The 22,972-nt window shown below is 37.3% G+C and overlaps 3 protein-coding genes and 1 long non-coding RNA gene across 5 annotated transcripts; 2 read left to right on the top strand and 2 right to left on the bottom strand.

Annotated features, from left to right (window-relative positions):
• Nucleotides 1-8,221: 8,221 nt before the first annotated feature.
• On the bottom strand, nt 8,222-8,864 carry LOC148203846 (uncharacterized). Its single transcript, XM_088107784.1, has 2 exons — nt 8,401-8,864; nt 8,222-8,273 (listed from the first exon to the last, which is right to left on the bottom strand). The coding sequence occupies exons 1-2, from the start codon at nt 8,862-8,864 to the stop codon at nt 8,222-8,224; spliced, it is 516 nt and encodes a 171-aa protein (XP_087963910.1).
• Nucleotides 8,865-12,102: 3,238 nt separating this feature from the next.
• On the top strand, nt 12,103-13,614 carry CHIL (Chalcone-flavanone isomerase family protein). The gene is made up of 5 exons (XM_047293725.2): nt 12,103-12,263; nt 12,374-12,457; nt 12,712-12,867; nt 13,018-13,244; nt 13,335-13,614. Coding segments are annotated over exons 1-5 (630 nt in total). The 5' UTR covers nt 12,103-12,262; the 3' UTR covers nt 13,497-13,614.
• A 1,530-nt stretch (nt 13,615-15,144) lies between these two features.
• Nucleotides 15,145-19,398, top strand: LOC148203845 (uncharacterized). Its single transcript, XR_015784269.1, has 3 exons — nt 15,145-15,559; nt 16,222-16,424; nt 16,549-19,398. It is a non-coding gene; the product is annotated as an uncharacterized LOC148203845 (long non-coding RNA).
• Nucleotides 19,399-19,601: 203 nt separating this feature from the next.
• Nucleotides 19,602-21,096, bottom strand: LOC124821788 (RING-H2 finger protein ATL74-like). 2 transcript variants are annotated; one of them, XM_047293727.2, is made up of 3 exons: nt 20,939-21,096; nt 20,700-20,812; nt 19,602-20,630 (listed from the first exon to the last, which is right to left on the bottom strand). In XM_047293727.2, exon 3 carries the CDS (start codon nt 20,381-20,383, stop codon nt 19,781-19,783), a length of 603 nt encoding a protein of 200 aa, XP_047149683.1. In that variant the 5' UTR covers nt 20,384-20,630; nt 20,700-20,812; nt 20,939-21,096; the 3' UTR covers nt 19,602-19,780. The 2 variants fall into 2 exon arrangements, with proteins under 2 accessions (XP_047149683.1, XP_087962720.1); XM_088106594.1 differs by lacking the exon at nt 20,939-21,096 and having other exon boundaries at nt 20,700-20,932.
• Between the last annotated feature and the right edge of the window lie 1,876 nt (nt 21,097-22,972).

Here is a 22,972-nt window from a genome sequence, read left to right as displayed (position 1 = left end):
TTAGCGCATAAATTATTCTTGGATGTTCTAATGTTTATTTGTGCAGCTAGGATTAAAGCTTTATTGGTCGAAATTTCAAATTAAGGCCCACAATCAGATTTTATTTGATAAATAATGTACAGATGGGCCAAATAGGCAGTCTTTACCCTTGCACCTCCTAAAATCCCTACATACACTCCTATTTTTGAAACAGGCCAACAACCAAGCCCATACACTAAGCCTTTTGTCCTGCAACCCCTAAATTTTCCTATTCCTACCCCTCCTAAATCAGACTCTGCCAGATTCTGCCACGTGACAGTCTACCACTAATAGATCCAACCACCCAGATAATGCCACGTCACTCATCCTATTGCACACCAAATAGACTAGTCAGTTTCTTTCACGTCATTATCTTCTTCAACCTTCAGAAACAGAAACCCTAATCTAACCTAACCCTAGTCGCCTTCACTACAGTGCCGCCAGCCGCCGCGAGGTTGCCACACTTAGCACTGGCTATCACAGCGCCGACGCCATCATCATCGCACCACCACCATGTCGCTCCGTAACCGCAAGACCGTCGCCACCATCCAGTCCGCCGCGTGCCGCGAGCCTCCTCTTGTGCAAAGCCATCACAGCGCATCAATCACACCCGCCACCACTGGTGAGTCTCTCCACCATCGCACAACCTTTCTTCTTCGAGAGTTCTTCACGCCTTGCTGCCACCCATTGTCGCTTCTTCATCTTCCTCGTTCAACCTGAACTTAGAAAACCAAGAACCAAATGCGTGATTTCATTCGTCTTCCTCGCACAACCAACCTGCAAGAATCACCAATCCTCGTTGCTTTCCTCCATTTAGACCTGCAATCAGAAAATCACCATGTGCAGCCGCAAGAGAGAAGAGCAAAACCGCGAGCAGCACGGTGGCGGCACAGGAGCTCCCTTTCCCCCAATCTGAAACCCTAATTTTGGGTGGGAAAGGGGCTGACACGTGTCAGTCCCTGATTGAGCACGCCCTTCCTCAGTCAAAGATGGTCAACATTGCTTAAGTATGGTCAAAGTTGGTCAAACAGGGGTTCTGGTATAATTTTGGAAAATTCAATTGGGGCTAAAGTGTAGATAAGGGAAATTTCAGGATATTTGTGCAATTTTAGAAAGTCAGAAAAGCTAAAAGATAAAATTCAGTTGTTGAATTAATTTAATTTGGGAATATCAATAGAAAATATCTTCCAAATAATGTTATAATTATCTAAATCTTTTAGTTATTTGGGAGATATAAGATAAAAGATTTTGCCAACTGAATATTCATTCATTCATTCAGGGGAGGCAAAAGGGACTTCACTTCATTCATTCATTCACCACTTCTCTCTCTCTTATTTCATCTTGTATTCAACTCCATTCATGGAGAGCTAAACATCTAGGGTTATTCTATTGTAATTCCATTATGGATTTTGAGTTTAGATTGAGTTAATGCAATTGTTTATTTTGATTATTGATTTAAGTTGTTCTCTCTCTATGTCTTTCATCTCTCTATCAAATTTAAAGCAAAGTTTTTCCATCATAATGTGTTTGAATCTACATTATATGAGTTCTAGGGTTTCTAGGTTTAATTGAGAATCTACTTTGATTTAATTTAGGAACTTTCATATGATTAAATGGTTTTTACTATCAATTGAAAATGTACTTTCATTGATTAGTTTTTAATTTGGTTAGGCGATTTAAGAATAGACATGATTAAACACAATGGATTTGATTGAGAATGTAATTTGGTTGAATTCAATGTGAATAATCTAGAAAGGTTTTGCATTTGATTGAGAATTTACTTTGGTTAAGTGCATGATCGCCCTCAAATTAATTAAGAATGTACTTTAACTAATTTGAAACTTAAATAATAATCAATTGAACAATTATTTTTGAATAACCGATGATGAATTATCTTGGAAAAGCAGTGGAATTAGCCTATTTCATTATAATCGTTTTTAAGTTTCTTATTTGTTCTTTAAACCTTCTCCAAACATCATTTTTATTCTTGAACATTGCATTGCATTCATAAGATTCAAATATTAAAAGACAATTACGTATTCGTTGGGAGACGACTTAGGGTTACTTTAACCCTATCTACTTTCTTGAATACTACTTGGCAATACTGAAATTACCTTGAAAAGCAGTATTAATTTCATAGCTTCAACGACAACCTATCAATATCAAGGCAGATAAAGTTGATTGAGAAGTGATTTGGCTACTGTATTGCTTGGCCTTTCCCTTGGAAATGGAGGGAAAACTGAATTTAAAGTGAGATCTCAATAGGTTGTGAGCTTATGAAAGATGAAGACTTGTGCAAGAAAATTAAGTACCCTATGTTATCATTGAGGTAAACAAATAGGATTATCATTGTAGGAGGGAGGAGATTGTATCGGAAAAGCAAGGAAAAATATGGAGAGAGAAAATTGAAGAATGAGATTATTAGAGTTTTGTTCTTGATCTTTAAAAGAAAGAGGGTGCCTTTGGCTGAAAAAATTGGATTGGAGTGAGCAGAGAGAAGAATGGAAAGTAAAGAAGAGTATGCATGGGAGGTAAGGGGCTACGTGAATGATGTGGGAGGAGAGAGTATTTGAGTGATATGGGAGGAAAGAGTATTTAAAGTAGAAGAAAAGTAGAAGAGAAAAAAAAAACCTGACAAAAACATGTATTTCACATAAAAATAGAAGAAAAGTATAAGAGAAAGAAAAATAGTTAACGTCATTTGTACAGATTTAACAGAAGGGATTTCATTGATGTAAATTTTATTAAGTGAGGATGTACACTTTTTAAAGGATGGACTAATTTGATATTTTCAAACGAAACTGAAAATAAAATAGGATATTATACCTTTATTTTAAAAAATATTAAATAATATACGACAAACACGTGTTTAATGTATCAATACTGGGAATGTTGTTTGCCATAGGATAAACTTTAACGTTATTAAATATTAGAAATCAAAATTAATATTATTGAAAGTAGAGAGAACAAATATTTCCATGTTTTGACCAGGGGCCATTTTCAATTTTTCGTATTCCTAAATTAAGTTCACGTAACAAACCCAATTGTAAGACCCAAGTAATAAACTTACAGGTAAAAAAAAAACAAAAAGCATTTATTTTTGCACTACAATAATTTCACCCTACGTCCCATGGGGTGATGAAATGAATATGTGTTTATCCTATCCGTTTCATCTTCTTCGTGATGGTAGTTTCTCCTTTTGTAGATGTAATTCACATCAATGTCAACAAATCCTGGTGATGTCTTTTTCACAAACTTCTTCCAATTTGGTGATGCCTTTTTGACAAGCTTACTTTATTAAAAAAATAGATTGAGTTGTGTAATTCAAAATGTATTTTGTATTTCAAATTATACATTTAAAATATAAATTTGTATTTCAAATATGAATTTAAAACATAATATGTAATACAAATTTTTATTTTAGTTTACCTTGTATAAATTTATATTTTGAATTGTGTAATTTAGAATATATTTTATTTTGTATTATCGGAATACATAATTTAATATATAAATTTATAATCGTATTTCTTAATATAAATTTATATTTCGAATTGGGAAACATGATAACGTTTCAGGTCGTATAACTAGGGATGACAACGGGTTGGGTCGGGCACGGATAGTACCTATCCGCAACCCGATCCGACAAAAAAAAAAATTCACCCGCTACCCGCACGAATACCTGTTTAAAAAATATTCGCGGGTATTTTAAAACCCGCGGGTACCCGCAAATATTAAAAAGAAATATATTTTAATAAATTATTAAAATAAAATTTAAATAGAATTACAAAAAATATATAAAATATAATATAATATAAATTAAATATAAATTTTAATTCAATTTTAATTAAATCTAATCTTGTAAAATATAAATTAATGTTAATTTTAATTAAATTTAACTTAATAAAAAATAAATTAAATTTTTATTTTTCTTTTTTGCGGGTAGCGGGTATCCGCGGGTACGGATAGTATAATACCCGCACCCGACCCGTTTATAAGAGGGTATTAAAATATCCGCTACCCTCGGGTTGCGGGTAGTAAATATCCGCGGGTATCAACTATCCGTTGCGGGCGCGGATTTTTTTTCCATCCCTACGTATAACTCAATCTGAAGCCTTCCTAATAAGGCAATTTGAAACTTAACTTATAGGATAAATTTAGAATTTTAAAATTTATATGGTTGATGTTAAAATTATGGAGATGTAAAAAGAAAGGCTTTAGGAATTTCTGGCCCATGTTGAAAAAACTTATTCTTGGGATTAGGGACGACGACGGATTCGGTTGAGTGCGGATAGTGTCTACGTGCAATTTAACTCGACAAAAAAAAATTCATATATTACCTGACTCGCATGGATACCTACTTAAAAAATATCTACGAATATTTTAAAACTCGCGATATCCATAGATATTTGTGGATACCCATAAATGTTTAAAAAATATATTTCTATAAATTATTAAAATAAAATTTAAATAAAATTATAAAAAATATAATATAAATTAAATTAAATATAAATTAAAATTTAATTTTAATTAAATTTAACTTTTTAAATATAAATTAATGTTAATTTTAATTAAATTTAACTTAATAAAATATAAATTAAATTTTTATTTTTATTTTTTGCGGGTAACGGATATTTGCGGGTATAGTATAATACCCACACCTGATCCATTTATAAGCGGTGTTTCGGTTATAGGGCTGAGTCACTAAACACCTTCACAATTTGTCCTTCCTCGTCATCCGGTCTTGCTCCTTGGGTTTCTGGTCCGCTAGTCCAGCCGGTGTGTACCTGTTAAAGATAATTCAATGCCAAAGTCAGTAATTGAACCGTCCGGTTATCTAATACGACAATGACAGTAATAAATGCACAGTAATTGCCTCTACCTACCTGTTACCTTTGACTTATATTTATAGTTTTCGAGCATGGGCCTAGGACTAGCGATATTTTAATCTCAGTCCAATACTGGTCCAGTACCCTTAAACGTGATTTACCTTAATCTCCTTAACATTAATCAATTACGCTTATGGGGTAGGCCATCCCGACCGGCTGACTTGTCTTCTTTACTGGCCGTCCGGTCATGTCTTCATTATGGACTATGACGACCGTCCGGTCATATGGTACATTAGGCCCCTCAAGCCCTAGTCAAAGAAGGTGACGTTGGGTTTAAATGGTCGTTAGGAGTTGCTTGGAGGCCAAGCTTTCCTATTGGTTTTTGAAAATGGTGTTTAGGCGGGAGAACACGTGTCACCACAGCATGCGGACATCTTCTTAGGTACTGGGAACGTCGCTTTGATCTAGACCGTTGATCATGGTTAATCTTAACGACTGAAGTGAAGCGACGGTTTTCGGAAAATTTTCTATAAATAGGGACGCCATGGACCGTCATTTTCACTCTTTATTCTTCCTTCTTTTGAACTGTTCGGTGCATTCTTTTTCCAAGGTAACTTAATAATGTCTACAGTTAGTATTTCTTCGTCTGAGGAGTCGGCGGGCCAGGGTGTCAAGGGTGTGGCAGGCAGCGACATTCGATCTTCAAGCTCGGTGTCATCTTCTTTCCTCGATAAATCCGATGAGCGAGAAGTGGATTCAGGGCCGAGGTCATCATTCTACGGAGGAGAGAGGGTTATAAATGGAACGTCCCTCTTTCTTCTCAAGGGCGGTGTTCGTATCGATCGAGAGAATGCCGAACCGTCCAGCGGTTGGCTACGTGTTAAAGGGTACGGTTGGGCTTCCCATGACGTCGGTACCTTTGTGTCTGACTTTAGTACTCGGGAGGAACTTCAGTGGTGGGCCGACAGTAGCACATAATGCGCGATGTGGAGGATGCTCGTTTAAAGTCTGGGGGTGAGTCATCAGAACGAGCTGGTTTTCCATGGAAAGGGGCCTAGCAAAGAAGATTTCTTCTTTGTGTACACCTACATGTTCAACCAATTGTTCCTTCAGTTTCCGTTCACATCCTTTCAAGCAGCCGTCCTTAGGGAGCTAAATGTTGCCCCTTCTCAACTTCATCCCAACGGTTGGGCGGGTTTATACAAGCCTTTGTGACGGTATGCACGACCATGGGGATTACTCCATCCGTGTCAGTCTTTCTCCATTATTTCAACGTCTGGCCTTAAGGGAGACGAAGATGGGTGTCTCTTTCTTTCGTTCAAAGTCGAACCCTGTTCAAACTATACAGTGAGTCCTTCAAAAATTTCAAGAAGCGATACTTCAAAGTGATAATAAGATACTCTGGCTGGTCAGAATTCCATGACGAAGCAGGACTCCCTTTGTTCCCCTTTTATTGGACAATGGACCCTCAGAAAATAAACGCACGGGGGGTCGGTTGCATGACCCTCGAAGAGCTGAAGGCTGTAAGGATTCTCAATACCCTGCCCCGCCTCCTTGGTGCCTGCGGCTTCGTTGAGTGTTTGAGTCATGAGGATTTTGACCAGATAGCGTTCGTTATGGTGTTGTCCATGGGTTTGGTTATTATCTTGTTGTTTAACTTAGCTAAATTTTTGTTTTCTTTTCAGGCTACATGTCTCTGCCGGCTCTACACAAAACTAGTTTTTGTTCCTCTCACAAACGTTAGGGGGAAAGCAGTTCCAAGGCTCGAGACCCTTGGACGGCTTCATCCAGTCGGGCGTCTGCACCCATTAAGATTCGTCCGGTGGTTCCCCTTACGAAACAAGTGACGGTGGCTGTGGTACCACCTAATACGATAGTCGACTTGGAGCCTTCTATTGGGACCGCTCCAACCGCCACGGCCATTCCTTCGTCAGAGAAGAAGAGGAAATCGAAGGAAGGGGAGAAATCCTCTTCCAAGAGGAGCCGTCAAGAGGGAAGCTCGCCGCACCCCATTCCCGCTGGTGTTTTTGATCCTGAGTTTCAAATGAGCTCTCGTATGAACTTTCACATGAGCTCCTCTCAGCATGTTGTTGTTGAGCCGATGTCCGAGGGGGACCTGCTCAATGCCGCTCTGGAACTGACCGCCCGGGGGGTGATGTTGACTTAGTGTGCTCGCGAGCTTGCCAATCGTAGGGGATCCCACGATCTACAAGCTGAGTTGGAGGAGGAGAAGAAGACTTCAAATGCTCTCCGGGTTCGAGTGGAAGCTTTGGCCATTGACCATGCTGCATGTGCTGACAAGTGGGCCGGCCTACAAACAAAGTTGGATGACGCTCGTGTAGAGTTGACCAAAATCTTTGATCAACTAAAGACCGCCCGAGCGAAGGCTGATCGATTAGCGGAAGAAGTTGGCAAGCTAAGAGTCGAGGTCAAGAGGCTGGGAAGGAGGGATGAGGAGTTGGTCGGCCAAAACAAAAACCTCACTACCGAGCTGCTCAAAGCGAACGAGACGATCTCGACGTTGAATTCGAACGTGGTGATCGAGCATGAGGAAAGTTTTAACAAGGTGATGCGTCAAGCGACCTTTCTCTTGAATGTAGATCCTTTGGCCTCCGGCTTCGATATCCATCAAGATGTGTTCAACGGGAAGATGCTTCAATATATGAGGTCGATGACGAGGAGGCGGGGGCGGACGAACCCGCACAAGTTGACAACGCTGCTCCCGAAGATCCATTGATGGAGGATTAGGTCAAGCAGGACGAGTAGACGGCCTACCGGCCGAGGGAGAGGGATATTTTGTTGATTTTTCGCTGTGAGGCCGAACGTAAAAACACTTAGGCTTGTTATGGGTTTTCGTATCGACCTCTTAATACCCATCATATTAAACGACTTCTTCCTTCTAATTATATGAAAGATATTTTGCTTAAGTATTGTCTTAATTTAGTTTTTCGTTTGTTGGATAGCCTAAGCGTAGCTTATAATCCGCGACTCGTCCAATGAATTGTTCTTAAGTGTAATTTTGTCGGGCCGAGCGTCAATGGTTTTCGTGAGGCCAAGTTGACAGCAATTCCTTTTTTGGAACTCCATTCATCAACTTGGATTTCTTCATACTGAGCGGGAGGGATTGCTATTCACCGCTTGGCCAAGTTGAAAGCAGTTCCTTTTCGGAACTCTGTTCATCAACTTGGATTTCTTCATATCGAGCGGCAGGGATTGTCGTTCATCGCTCGACCAAGTTGACAGCAGTTCCTTTTCGGGACCCCGTTCACCAACTTGAATTTCTTCATACCGAGCGACAGGGATTGTCGTTCATCGCTCGGCTAAGTTGACAGCAGTTCCTCTTCGGGACTCTGTTCGTCAACTTGATGTTTATTCCTTCATTCATTCTTCATTGGCAATCTTGCAAAAATTTGATCGGGGACAAGGGTCCTGAATATTGTATTAATCATTGAAAAGAAGAGTACAACAATTCATCATTTAACTAAAATAATTTTTTAAATGAGTAGCGTTCCAAGTATTCGAGATTTGGCGTCCGTCCAGATGCGTGAGTCTATACGTCTCATTACCCAGGGCTTCTGAAATTTGAAAAGGCCCCTCCCACTTAGGACCGAGCTTACCGTGTAAGGCCGTACGGCGGGCTTCACTAGTTTTCCTCCATACCAGGTCACCTTCTTGGAAGCTTCTAGGCTGGACTTTAGAGTTGTACTTCCTCTCCACCGTCTGCTTGCATGCCTCTGCTCTTAGCGCCGCCCAGCCTCTATGCTCTTCCACAGTATCGAGTTCCACTCTTAACTCCCTATCATTAAAATGAATATCCTCCATCCGGTGTCGCAAAGATGGCTCTCCTAACTTGACCGGCAACATGACATCAGTACCATACGTCAAGTTAAAGGATGTGTCTCCGATTGTTCCGTACCGGGTGCATTTATAAGCCCACAAGACTTCTGGGAGCTCGTCAACCCACGCTCCCTTATTCTCGCCTAGACGTTTCTTCAACTCGGCCACTATTGTCTTGTTCATGGCCTCTACTTGACTGTTCGTTTGAGGGTGCTCCACAAAACTGGTCACGTGTTTGATTCCCAAGCATTTGAAAAACTCGCCCAATTTTTTATCAATGAACTGTCGTCCATTGTCTGTGACGATCGTGCGGGGAAGACCGAATCGGCAGATAAGTTTCCAACAGAACTTCTATACTTGCGACGCCGTTATGGTTGCCAAGGCTTCAGCCTCCACCCACTTGGTAAAGTAATCGATCGCAACAAGGAAAAACTTCTTTTGTGCCTAGGCTGTGGGGAACAGGCCGATAATGTCCATTTCCCACTAGGCGAACGGCCAGGGCGACACCATTATTTGCAAGGCGTGTGCAGGCGCATGTGTGGTATTGGCGTGGGCCTGACAGTTGATGCATTTATGAACGAATGTCTTGGTGTCTTCCTTCATGGACGGCCAGTAGTATCCGGCTCGCAGCACCCGGGCTTTCAAGGCTCGTCGATCGATATGGAATCCACAGATGCCATTGTGAAGTTCGTCCATGACGTACTATGCCTCTTCCTTGGTGAGATACTTAAGGATGGGGGTGGAGAACCCTCTCCGGTACAGGTCATCCCTTACTACCAAGTAGCGGACAATCTTCTTAGCGTCGGTTGATCGTAGTGATCGGCCCGCGTCTTGTTAGCTCATTAACGTTCGGACTTCCGTTCTCCAATCCCCGACTTCATTCCTTGCCACAGTCATACACTTTACTGATGGAGGGCGAGTTCCGAGCTTAAACCCTTCACCTGTCGTACGGTCTTCTGGTAGCGATCCATGAACGCCTTTAAAGTTTCTTCCTTCCCTTGCCTTAGGTTGACCAACTCGAAGATAGTCAAGTCTTGAGTGCTACTACTTGCAAACTGACGGTTGAACATGCATTGCAATCCAGTGAAGTTTTCTATGGCGTTCGAAGGAAGTGAATTGAACCATTCCAACACCTCTCCTTCCAGCGAAAGGGAAAACGCTCGGCACCAGATGGCGTCATTGCCTATTCGGAACGCCATTGTGTTGGTAAAGGTCTTGATGTGGGCTTCTAGGTCTGTTGTCCCGTCGTATATCTTGAACTGGGGCGAGATGAATTGCTCTGATATGTGGACATCCATGATCGCTAGACGAACGGAAGTAGGGTGGATGAGCTCTCGGTTTTTACTACCAATTGCTTGTTCACGGCGACGCTCTCAACATGGATAGACTTAGCCTTACTCCCTTCGACTTTCGGCTCCGTCGGTTTCCATGTTTCGTTCGACATACCGCTACGCTTGATTTTGTCTTCCAGAGTGGCTTTGCCGCGCTCCCTAGCGTGTTGCTCTCCCTCCTTCTCTACTGCCTCCGATTCCTTCTCTTGGGCGATTTGAGCCGAGCATTCGACCTTTACGGCTATGAGTTCTACTTCATGGCACTGCTGCATCTCCTCCATCTTTTGTTGCAACATCCAGATCATCTCTACTGGGTCATTAACGGTCATGTTTCTCGTGGTCACCATTGAGTTTATCAAGCAACTCGACCCCACGGTGGGCGCCAAAATGTTTCGGTTATAGGGCTAAGTCACTAAACACCTTCACAATTTGTCCTTCCTCGTCATGCAGTCTTGCTCCTTGGGTCTCTCGTCTGCTAGTCCGGCCGGTGTGTACCTGTTAAAGATACTCCGATGTCAAAGTCAGTAATTGAACCGTCCGGTTATCTAATACGACAATGACAGTAACAAATGCACAGTAATTGCCTCCACCTACTTGTTACCTTTGACTTATATTTATAGTTTTCGAGCATGGGCCTAGGATTAGCAATATTTTAATCTCGGCCCAATCCTAGTCCAGTACCCTTAAACGTTATTTACCTTAATCTCCTTAACATTAATCAATTACGCTTATGGAACTGGCCGTCCCGATCGGCTGACTTGTCTTCTTTACTGGCCGTCCAGTCATGTCTTCATTATGGACTATGACGACCGCCCGATCATATGGTACAAGCGGGTATTAAAATACCCGCTACCCACAATCTACGGGAGTACATATTCGCGGATATTAATTATCTGTCACGGGTTTTATCCGCGGGCACGAGTTTTTTTGTCATCCCTACTCAGATGTGGTGTTACTTTTTTTCCTAATTATTATTCTAAAATCATATATTTTAAATAAAACTAATGAGTTGTTGAAAAGAAGGTGTATTGAAGGATACCAAATAAAGTTTGAAAAAAGTATTTTAAATTACTTCTACCACTCAATAAAAACTTACACAAAAAAATGAAGAGTAATAATGAGAAAAAAAAAATGCAAAAAGCAATAAAAGAAGATTCCTGTATTTGCAACGAAGGTACCAACCCATTCGGTGAACTTAAACAAGCATACAAACACAGTGGGAACAAAATATCTCAAAAATAATTAATGTTACGCTATTAAAATATCCTCAAAATAATTCATTTTTATATAAACAAAAAGAAACTTCAATCTTTACATCGAAAACAAGATGCAAAAATAGTTATCTAAAAGTAGGATGCTCTTCCCATGTCCAACCAATAATTCGTTTCTGAAATTAGGTAAGGCAGGGAACATGGCCGGATTGATGAACTTATCACAACAATTTTTTTTCTTCTGTCACTATTGATATAATGTGAATTATTTAGCAACTTCAATGATTCATATTTTTTTTATTAACATGTTCATATTTCTGGCTTTCAAGTTATCATCGTCTTTGGTAAATGTTAAACAGGGACATATAAAAGGTAACATACATGTACTAACCCAACTTGTTTAAGTGGTGTTGTTCTTTGACTTGGAGTAATTGCACTTTAGACCCATAATGCATGTGTGTTAGAAGAGTACAAAAAAAGCTTGAGAAAATAAAATTGTTTATAGATGGGTTGGTAGGATGAACGGTGGCTCTCGTGCCACCTACCCATCGATGGCCTAAGAACTTCTCAACTAGTCAAACAAAGGCATCAAATTTGAACGGAGAGATATACCGTCAACATTCACTTATCAACTCAACCATTTCAACTCAGCTCATTTCATCATATTTATCTTTTGCAATTAAAAAACTCTTTTTTACACCCTTTAAATCTTACAGTTTAATTTCTTTCGAAACCCTCTTGTGCAAATAGGATGTATATTTCAAGAAAATGAAATATTATTCATTTGTTTGTGGATGTGATGTGTGGATAAAAGGTTTTAGGAACATCTAACCTTAAATAATATAGAAAGTTAGCAATTGACCAACTCACAGGTGTAAGACCAACTTGCTCTATCTACCTACCACCTTATTATTTTCAGCCTACTCAGGAAGAGAGGTCTAAATAAATAGCCTTCAATATCTACTCTAATTAACTCACCCTTTTTGCCACACCATCTCCACTCTTCTACTCTTCATCTCTATCTCTATCAAATTTAACTAGTAAGATCTCTACCTCAACCCAATGATTTGTTGAATGTTGTTTATTGATTTTAATCTGTTTGTGCTTTTGTCTAAGAGAAATATTGTTTGTTCTGTGAATTTAATTTCAGTGGCTGCAGAACAGGTGTTGGTTGATGAAATCTCTTATCCTTCTAAGATCACTGCTACCAAGCCCCTGTCTCTGCTGGGTCATGGTAAGTTACCTGTTTCCTCTACTTGCAGCTATGTCTCTGCTCTGGCATGAAGTTAAGATTTGATAGTGTTGTGTATATTGATGTTTAAATGTTTTCATCAAGTTAAAAGTGAAAGGAGTAAACTTAATTGAAGGATCTAAGATCATAAACTTAAAATCTCTTATCAAGACCAATATAACTGCTGGAGTGTTGGCTTTGATTTGATTCATCCATGAGTAGCAAGTAGACTCAACTTGATTTCCCTCTTTGATCAGGAATCACCGACATGGAGATCCACTTTATTCATGTGAAATTCTATTCAATCGGGGTCTATTTCGAGCCTGAAGTAGTAAGCCACTTGCAGCAGTTCAAAGGAAAACCGGCAAAGGAGCTGGAAGAGAATGATGAGTTCTACGATGCTCTCATTTCTGGTAAGCGTTTAACAATGATAATTCTAAAGTTATGTGATATATCAGTTTAATAAGAGTTCATCTAAAGTTATGGTTAATGGTGTTCTTAAGGTGGTTTCTAAGGTAATTATTATCAAGGCTAATAAATTATCAAACATATTGTATGTACAGCTCCGGTTGAAAAGTTTATTAGACTTGTGGTGATAAAAGAGATCAAGGGTGCACAATATGGGGTTCAGATTGAGAGTGCTGTGAGGGATAGGTTGGCAGCTGAGGACAAATTTGAGGAAGAAGAAGAAGAGGCTTTGGAAAAAGTCATTGAATTTTTCCAGTCTAAGTACTTCAAGAAGCATTCAGTGATCACATACCATTTCCCAGCAAATTCTGCTACTGCTGAGGTAAAACATCATTATCAATTTATTGCTGATTACATTTGAGTTAACCTTTTAGTTAAAAAGACTTCACTGTTTATTGTATTTGTTATGCAGATTGTGGTATCTTTGGAGGGGAAAGAAGACTCCAAGTTTGTGTTAGAGAATGGCAATGTGGTGGAGGCCGTCAAGAAATGGTACCTTGGTGGCTCAACGGCAGTGTCTTCCACAACCATTCAATCTCTGGCTGCCACTTTTTCTCAGGAGCTCTCCAACTGAACATAACTTAATCTTGGAGTTATGTTTTGTATTGTTAAGTTGTAGTAATTGAATTTTTCTTCACACAATGTTTGAGGATCTCTACTTCTGAATAATGTTAATCTTGTGACTTACCAAATTTTCAAGTGCTCTATGTATGCTTATTATTCTTCATCAACACACCATAAATCAACATCATATACACTACAAGTTTGAGTTTTTACTTTTGAAGGTGAGCATTTTCTTACACAAAATTCTAACACTACCGAAAACCAAAATATGCCACCACTGGCCTTAAAAAGTATTGAACCTGTTACAAAAATCTTTCTAGTGGGTTATAGATGAATAAATTTTAATTTTCTCTTTTGTATATAATTTTTTTGTATTTTAAAATAATTTTGTATCACACTCAACTACGTAAAAAAAAAGATTATTCCTTTACTTGCTAATCAGTTTAATAGCCTGGCATATATAATGTAGGTTTTTGTTTTTGTTTTTTGTATCAATCCATTTTTCACTCACGAATCCACTAACATAACTTTATATCCATGGTTTCACACGGAAGGATTTATTTTGAAGCAAACAAATAATCTAAAACTTGATTGAGTAGTAGTTCTAGGATTTATTAGCTGAGTATTTTAGATATTTTTTAAAATGCATTATCTTATAAACTAAAATAAGTTTTGATAATAACATTTAAAATGACTTGTTCCTTAGTCTAAGTGTACCCTAAATTGTTTAGGTTAGAATTGCACCCAACTCAAGTGGCAGTCCATTCAAACCCTACACTTTATAGTCTTTTCTTCCAGCATTCCATAAGTACTACTTACACTCCCATAATATTTAAAATAACTATTTTATCCTTTATCATACATTTAAATGGTTACTTTCATATCACCAAAAATCTTTCATGACAAAATCTCCAAAATAAAATTTTCCCAACAAACTTTACAACAAGTTTTCGAAAAAAAAATTCTAAAATAAACTTTTTTGGAACAAATTCTTTTTTATATTTATTGAAACGGTAGAATGACACATTTTTTAAGGTATGATGCAGGTATTTTTTACTTTCGGATTATAAGGTCACAAATTTTGATTTATTTATTTTATTAACAATCGTGATTTTGTGAAGCCATACAATCACAGATTACATAAAATTTACGAGTTGCTATTTCGTTATAAACACTAAACAAAATTTAATTAGAACGCACATAAAAGAAATATATTGGCATTTAATCATATATGTGGCATATTAAAATGTTTGACTTTTATAATAACTATTTAAAACTAAATCTACACTAAATTCTAGATGATACAAAAAATTGATATGGACAATACATGAAAAATAATCTGTTATAAAACACGTTTAATTTAAAAACATTTGAAACCTAACCTCAATTTAATTATGCTTTAATTCGACTATTTTCATTTTATTGTTTAAAAAAAAGCACTGGTTTTCTTAAGTTTGTTGGGCCAAAGATACATAATATACCAACTAAATTATATTGGAAGTTTTTATATGCTGCTATAAAAACCATGTATTAATTAGTCCCCACCAGACCTCCATAATGAGCCACGTAAACACTATATGGTACAAAAAAAACAGAACATTTATGTTCTCTTAACAAAGAAAAAGTATGTCGTCTTTATGTAGTGCGGAATACTAAGGTCCATCTCACACCAATATACACATATCAGTTTCTATTTTTCAATATGTAAAATTCAAATCCAAAACATGGGTCATGGACCCTTTCTTTAATCAGTTTCTATTTTGAGTTGCTCTTTTTTTTTAGGATAGTCTTGCATCTGTCAGTTTCAATCTTGCTGTTTAACAGAAAAATGACAAAAATATATTCAGATGAAATTTGGGATAGTTTAACATTTTTCTTTCTGATGTTTCTGTGGTTTCATAACTGATAAATTGGATCCACTTTTGAGTTAAAACTGCTGTGTTTTGAGAGTAGTTTTAAGGCTTTTGTTAAATGTGATTTGATACAGAAAAGCAGTGACAAGCACGTTTAGGATTTGAATCCAAACACAACGTAAGAGGGGAAACGAACTCAAGGAGGGGAAGAGAAAAGATGGTGAGTGGTCTATTTTCGATTAATGCGCAAAGAAATTTTAATTTCAAGCTGCAGAGTATCTTATTTCTTATTGATTGGTTGCAATCCGTGGGTAGTGCTGGGATTAATTTTTATTTTCAAAATGTGGGTCCAAGTAGCCCACAAAGGATTATTTAGAGGACATGAAGAAAGAGAGATTATTCCATTTTGTGAACAGAAGAACAATCATGATTATCTGGTTTTATATGCTCTTGTGTTCAAATTGCCCTTCAAATCAAACAGGGAAAGAAAAAAAAAGGTTAAGTTAATGGGCAAAAGTACTCTTCATTATCTAATGACTAACTTAGTCAATGATTCTCTTTTCTTCTCATTTTCTTTCCACTCAACATATTTATGTAGGTAAAATGTTTACCCGTTATGTTTTATAATAAAATCAATAAGGATTTTAATGTTGAAGTAGACCATAGGTTAACCAAACCCATGTAGCCATGTAGGCATTATGATGAACCTATAAATTCTAAAGTTGAATTAAAGGTTTTCTAGTTCTGACCTCATTCATTTGATTTAGAGAAACTTAATTTTCCAACTACTTGAACAGATATTTAGTTTGTCTCATAAATAAACAAGAGACTTTCATAAACTTAATGTCCAAAAAGTTTAAGGTGATAGCATGTGAATGGTAGGAGAAGCAAGATTGAACTGTAGACCACTTTAAGGCTGTGTTCGCATGAACTGAATTCACTGTTCATGCGAATTACAGAGCGAAGAATTGAAGGTTACGTCGTGTTCGTATGAGAGGATTAACGAGGAAAAGCGCAGACGGATTTGCGGGATTCATCCATTTTTGATCACCTGCGTAAGTGAGAAGATTTGCACTGATTTTAGGGTAAATGTCGTGTGTGCCCCGACCTTTATATTAAATTCCACATAAGTAAATATGCAGATGAATACCAATTCCATAGCACAGTGCATCAAATAAATAGCCGATTATTGTTGGTTTTGATTTGCAGGGATGTAGAGGAGGAGGAAGAAGGACGTTGTGCGTGTTGGTGGAATGCAGCAGGTGGTTCTTGAAGATGAAGAAAGTAGATGGGCGTGTTTGAGAAGATGATGAACAGTGGGTAACCGGTTACAGCTATCGGTTTGCGGTTACAGTGTTGTGAAGGATTCTTTGCATTTCTGTAATCGGTTACAGCTTGTGGTAACCGATTACAGACCCCTCCCGCATATGCTTTATTTGGTTATTGCTCTACGTTCACTATCGGCCATTGATGATTTTCACTGCTGTCTTGTGTGGACCGTTGTTGACCACCATCTCTTTATTCTTTGATAAATACTTTTTCATGTTCTTCTCGTCTGTAGAACCCGATGTCTACCGTTGTCGTCCATTGTTGTTTGCAGTTGTTTTTTTGTCGTGGTTCTCTCAAGTAGGCACCATATTTGGATTGTTTCTCTGAGCAATGGAGAACCCAACCAGTCATGGAGGCAGATTCCTTGTAAGGAGTTGCCTCCAATCTCCAATCTGAATGGTTTTTGGATTCTACAATCTAAAAAAAAAATAGTTATCCGAAAATGAAAAAAAAAAATGACTTGCAGATTCTATAACTAAAATAGGAATTTCTTTTATATGTGGTGCAAGAAAAGACTGCCCTGATATGAATTTGTCGAGCTTTGTATTTGGGGCCAAGGGCCAAGTTTCCATTTTTGAAAAGAAGATTGCAGGAAAACATAAGCAGACAAGGATGAACAGTTGTATCAAGTGTGACATTATATATTAGGGGCAGTTAGACCATTTAGAACTTGTAATTCTTTTTGATGAAAAAAAATACTCATTGTATATTTGTGAACGAATTTAATGGTTGAAAAATATTCTCAGAAGTTGATTTAAAAAAGAATTAAAAGGAAGTTGGATAAATTCAATGGGGTCATTGCTTATTGCACCCCTGTTTTCATGCGGCACCCAAGTTAGAAATTTTGAGCATGTGTGAGGCCACATACTGATTTATCCAAACGATTGTTTCGTGTTTCGGATGTTACTATCTAAAGCGGAGTCTATGGAAATTGAGGAGCATAGGTAGTTGTGAATACTGTCAAGTTAAAATACACTTCGTACTAAATTGATATTATAATTTAATTCTACAATTTAAAATACATTCATTTTACTACAATTTATTTTTTATAATTTTTAAACATTAATTTTAATAATTTTTCATAATTTTTTTCTCTTTATAAACATTTTTACAATTAAATATAACATTACAAAATAAAATTTTATAATATTTTTATAAGTAGGGGCAATTTGGTAATCTTTATTTTTTACCAATTAAACAAATTTTTAAAATCTATCACATCAATCAAATCCTACACTAATTCTCACAAACTTTACTTCTAAATCCACTCTCAATTAACCACAAATCCACTCAAAAAAACAACAAAAAATTTACCCTCAAATCCACTCAAATCCATTCAAATCATCTCCCACAAATCATCTCCCCCAAATTCTTTCAAAAGAACACAGCCTAAATGTAGAAGATCTAGTACCATCCCATGAACCAACCTTGCACAATTACTTCAGCTATTTTCTGAACTCTCATAAATAAATGTACAATCTCAAACATAGGTTAGGTTGGTAGAAACATGTCAAATCTGTTCTTGAGTTACTTGCAGCTCAGTTTGTAAGTTTAATTTGTTAGCAAATCTCAGCTACCATTCCCTTCTACCCCAGTAATAAATTAACAGGTGTCAATTGCTTGAACAATAGAGTAATCATGAAAGGGTATCAGAAGATGTTTTAAAGAGTAAACAATCTTATAGTGAACCTGTTATTTCGTTCTCCCCAAGCCACCTCATAATATATATAATCACCAAGGCTCTGCTCTAACCATGCTCAAGATGAGTATTCTCTTTTTATTTTCAAATTACTAACCTTGAAGTTGAAGAGCAGAGAACTTGACCAAAATATGTGCCCCACTGATCTAGTGACATGATACTTGTCATCGGATACTAAAGATTTAGACGTGGGAATTGGGATAAATGCCCGAGTCTTTCAGCCTATAAGCGGTGGATAAAAATGAGAGAATTTAAATAAAGCTTTGGTTGATTGACAAGAGTACTATAAAAGAATAAAGACAGGTTTCAAATTATTTGTGATGGCATCACCATGACAGCATTTTGGTTGTCATGCTCTTGAATCCTGATTCACCAAATGCATGTTGTACTTCAAAGGATGTTGCTGTATGGAAGCTTCACTAGATAAGTAAAGTGAAATGAAAAGGGATGTTTTCTCTTTATGCCTTATGATCTACACTAAAATGGACAGAAGACAAACTTTGAACTTTTTTTAAATATCAAATGAATAGTAACTGTAAAAGGTGTAAGAACTATCTATCTATGCAAAAACTTTGAATAGAAATTGACAGGAGAGAGTCTGGCACATACCACCAACGTGGAAAGATAGTAATTTAAAAGAAGTTCTTTCTTCTTTTATGCTTATACAGGACTTGGTTAATCTCTGTACTTATTAAGGTTGTTCTTCTCTACTAATTAAGGTTATTTCGATTGAAATATTTTGGACCGTGTGAATTTTCCTTTACCAAAGAATATGCCACTCACATGGAAGTGGAAAAGAGCATCCATGTTTGCTTTGACATGCAGAGAAAATAAGTGATCTTTCATGGGATGTGTGATTGATGGTCTTCTGACATTGATTGCTAAGTCACAAGCCATTAAGATTCAGTTATATATTTAGTTAGTTCTACAATCCGAATGTTCATCATGAACTAAATATGCATTAACTGCTTACTGTAGCTCTACTCAGATCATAAGGAAAGGCTTTAGGAACGTAAGCAAGAAAATTGAACTAAGTTAGAACTAGTCACAAGATTTTTCTTTTTCTCTGCAATTTTTTGGAGACAATGCCATGCATGTGTTTTCTGGAGACAATGCTATTGACCCAAGTGTCCAAACATGTGTGCATTTCTTGTTTTTCAATATATTTGCAGACAACAAGCATTTGAGATTCAGCACTATTTTTCATGCCAGAAAAACATGCACAAACACAGTGTGAGATCTAAAACCATAATAATCCAAACATGCACTGTTCCCACACTAATATATACCCCAATATCTTCAAATTTTCATAGTATTACACAGATGCACAGTAAACATGAAAAACAGGTTCCAAATTAAACGAACTAGTCTTCATTTATTCATCCGTTCCTTGGTGGAGGGCTAAGTTTGCGATTAACCAACCTCTTCCACAGCCACTGACAAAGACACGTGTTCCTGTCCTGCTGAAGCATTTCCGCCATAATTACTATTTCCTGCACCAACAGCTCCAGAAATGGTAGGTTGCTCAAGCAAAGATTGCCTGCAATTAGGACAAGAGGAGTGTGAGAGGAGCCATGTATCTATGCACCTTACATGGAATCCATGGTTACATTTTGGCAACACTCTTACTTTCTCCCCATCCAGAAACTCCCCAAGGCAAATGGGACAATCTGTGGCTGCAATACCAACACTACCAGAACCATAAACAACTATAGGGATCTGATGCAATGCACTCTTCTTTAGGCCTTTTGCCACCAAACGTGCGGCAGTCTCTTCTGGGGTCTCGAAAGCAAACCTGCGGCTACATCTTAGAGCACATCGCACAATTGAGTTGAGTCCCAAAGCACATATAAGCGCACAAAGCAGCGCAGCCAATATAATCACCATATTGGTGTCAAAATTTGCATCTCCTGTGAAAGCCTCTCTTGTCCTATTCACGTTACTTGGTGCAGGCGTGCTTGAATTTGTGTCAAGCAAAAAGCGGTGATGAAGAGCCATTATCTGTGTCGACCTCATCAACAACAGCAACAATTCAAGTGTTAAACTCGGAATTCTTGTACCCTTTTGATTTCAGCTGAAGTATCTATCTCTGCCGCTTGAAAAGCTTGGAGAAATGAGCTAGGAAATTTTGAATAAAATAGAGCTGAAACATCTCGGACGTAGCAAAACCTTTGTGTGATGTAACACTCCTTGTACTGGATGGTTACTTACTTGAGTGTTGAGGACAGAGAATTTGGATGCTTGTCAGAGAAGTGTACTGCAGCTGAAGCAAGCAAGAAAAGTTGTGAATTATTTTTTCTCTTATCAACAAGAAATAGAGAAGGAGCTTAACCTTTTTGAGTTATGGCAATATCTGTCAGGAATCCCACTAGATAAAGGCTCTGAGAGAAGCATCTCTTTGGTTACTGAACACTGAATAGTATCTAAGACTTTGTAGGATGAAGACTGAAAACCAGAAGCACAGAAAATCAAAAATCACTATTGGCATGTCTATTCAAATTTTCAGAGACCAAAGCCATCATCATGCAAAGCATGACCATGAAGAGTGCGGAAGATTTTAATTGGTCTTACCGAGCTTGTGAATTGTGATGTTTTCCAACTGCAATGGTTGGAGTTTTTCTTCACACTATTTGAGAGCACAAAATAAGAGACTAAACTTTTGTGACAGAAAAAGAAGGTGTGGATATTATTTGGCCTTGTTTTGTCTTGAAGTGGTTTGTTGTAGTGTTTCAGAGCTGCAGAAGCAATTGGGACATAGATATTATGTTAGCAACTGAAAAGCAAAGACAGCTTCTCTGCTGTCCCCTTGTATTTATTATTATTGTTATTATCATATTAATATTATTGCAGCTAGATATGACAGTTTATTTAATTTTTAATTTACTTTTTTGTATAAGTAATGTTACTGAAACTAAATTTCAATTAATTTTAGAATTTGGAATAAAATGGGGAGTAAAAAGCAGTTGGGAATTTTAATGATGGTACCTGAATTGATACATCCTAATCAAAATTAGCTTATTTAAAGCAGCACCTATTCTCAGCACCAAATCCTTCCTCCACTCAATCCTTAATTTAAAGTTTAACTAATCTTTTGCGATCCTTTCACGTGTTTTCTCATCCAACGCTCCTCTATTGTTTGATTGAGATTTATTATTACTGCTAATTATGCCGCCTTTCAATTTAGTAGTTGGCATACAAAAATCCACCTAAACATGAGAATATAATTACTCAGAGTATTAATGATTATCGATTCCTTCAATATTTCATAATTTTCACCTCCATCATAAATAAAGTTTATTAATATGTTTTATGTTACGTACTCAAGTATCTAAAGATAAAAATATATTTTTATCGATATTATTTAATATATTTAAAATAAACATTTTTAAAATTTACTTTTCATTATTTAAAATGTGTATTTAATTATTAATAATTTGAAGGTAGAGAAGCAATGAGTTTATAGTGACTCAGAGTGACTCAGTACTTTCAATACCTACTTCTCTTAATAAATCATTAACAACTTCTTTTTGTTGTAGAAGCTGACGATAATAGAATAAAGATCACAAACAAAAGACTACCTGAGGCATGTAGATCACTGTCTTTAAGGACTTATCCGCGGTGTATTGCGTAAGCTTCCTAGGATACAACAAGAACTTCTCAGAATTTCTGAGGATTTCAGATCTAGCAAGGATCTCCTAAAAAGAGAATAAATTAAACCCAGAATATTTTTAGGAAAGAAAAGAAAGAATGAAATTGATAGAAGAGAGAAATAGAGAAGAGGTTGTGATGATCATTTTTAGAATGGATGAAAGGCTCTATTTATAGAGCAAGAAAAGGAGTGATCCAAGGAAAAGATCTTGCAGAAGAAGCTTCTCGAAACTGTGCCTTGCGGGTGAGTGAAACCACTCTTTGAACGTGGATGATCCTGAGCGTGACTTGCGGAAGAGTGGTATTGACCACTTGAAGTTGCAACGTTTCAACGTTCCTTGCGGAACGTGAACAACGAAACAATATAGATATTTTTCAATATAACGACACTGAAGGCACACCTTTTTATAACAATCCCCCACATATTTGCAAAATATATGTACAAAAAAGAAAGAACAAAAGAAATTATTCTGGGTTTCACAAGATGTAATGCATAAGAACTGGTATAGCAAGCTATATGAACCAGTCTTATATCAAGAAACTTAACACACAGTGTAGTTGGTATAACAAGCTATATGAACCAAAGACACTTGAGTGTGTTAGGGGTTTATCAATCACAGTACACTCCCACAATCCTTGTTGTTATCACTATGATGCGGTTACTAGGCCATGCGCATGCCCGATATTCATGAGTGCTCTAAAGATCATGCCAAGATCTCAGGCAAGCGGCCCAACTTGACACTCATATAGGTAATTTCATCAAGTGTATGCTGCAAGTCATACACCACCCGTAAGGGATATGAAGATCATTAAAACTTTGTTTAATTACAAAGTTTAACCTCTCAATAATGCAATATCTAGCACTTTTACACACACCATAGGAATGGACATATTTGATTTAAAATCAAATTAGTGCTATCAGAACTAACAAGTGACTTGTTTTTACCCATATGAACC

This window comes from Vigna umbellata, chromosome 2 (genome assembly GCF_029865625.1).
Source record: "Vigna umbellata cultivar VRB3 chromosome 2, Vumbellata_1.0, whole genome shotgun sequence".
Taxonomy (NCBI): domain Eukaryota; kingdom Viridiplantae; phylum Streptophyta; class Magnoliopsida; order Fabales; family Fabaceae; genus Vigna; species Vigna umbellata.
The sequence above is the reverse complement of the archived record's forward strand: the minus strand, read 5'-3'. Positions and strand labels throughout refer to the sequence as shown.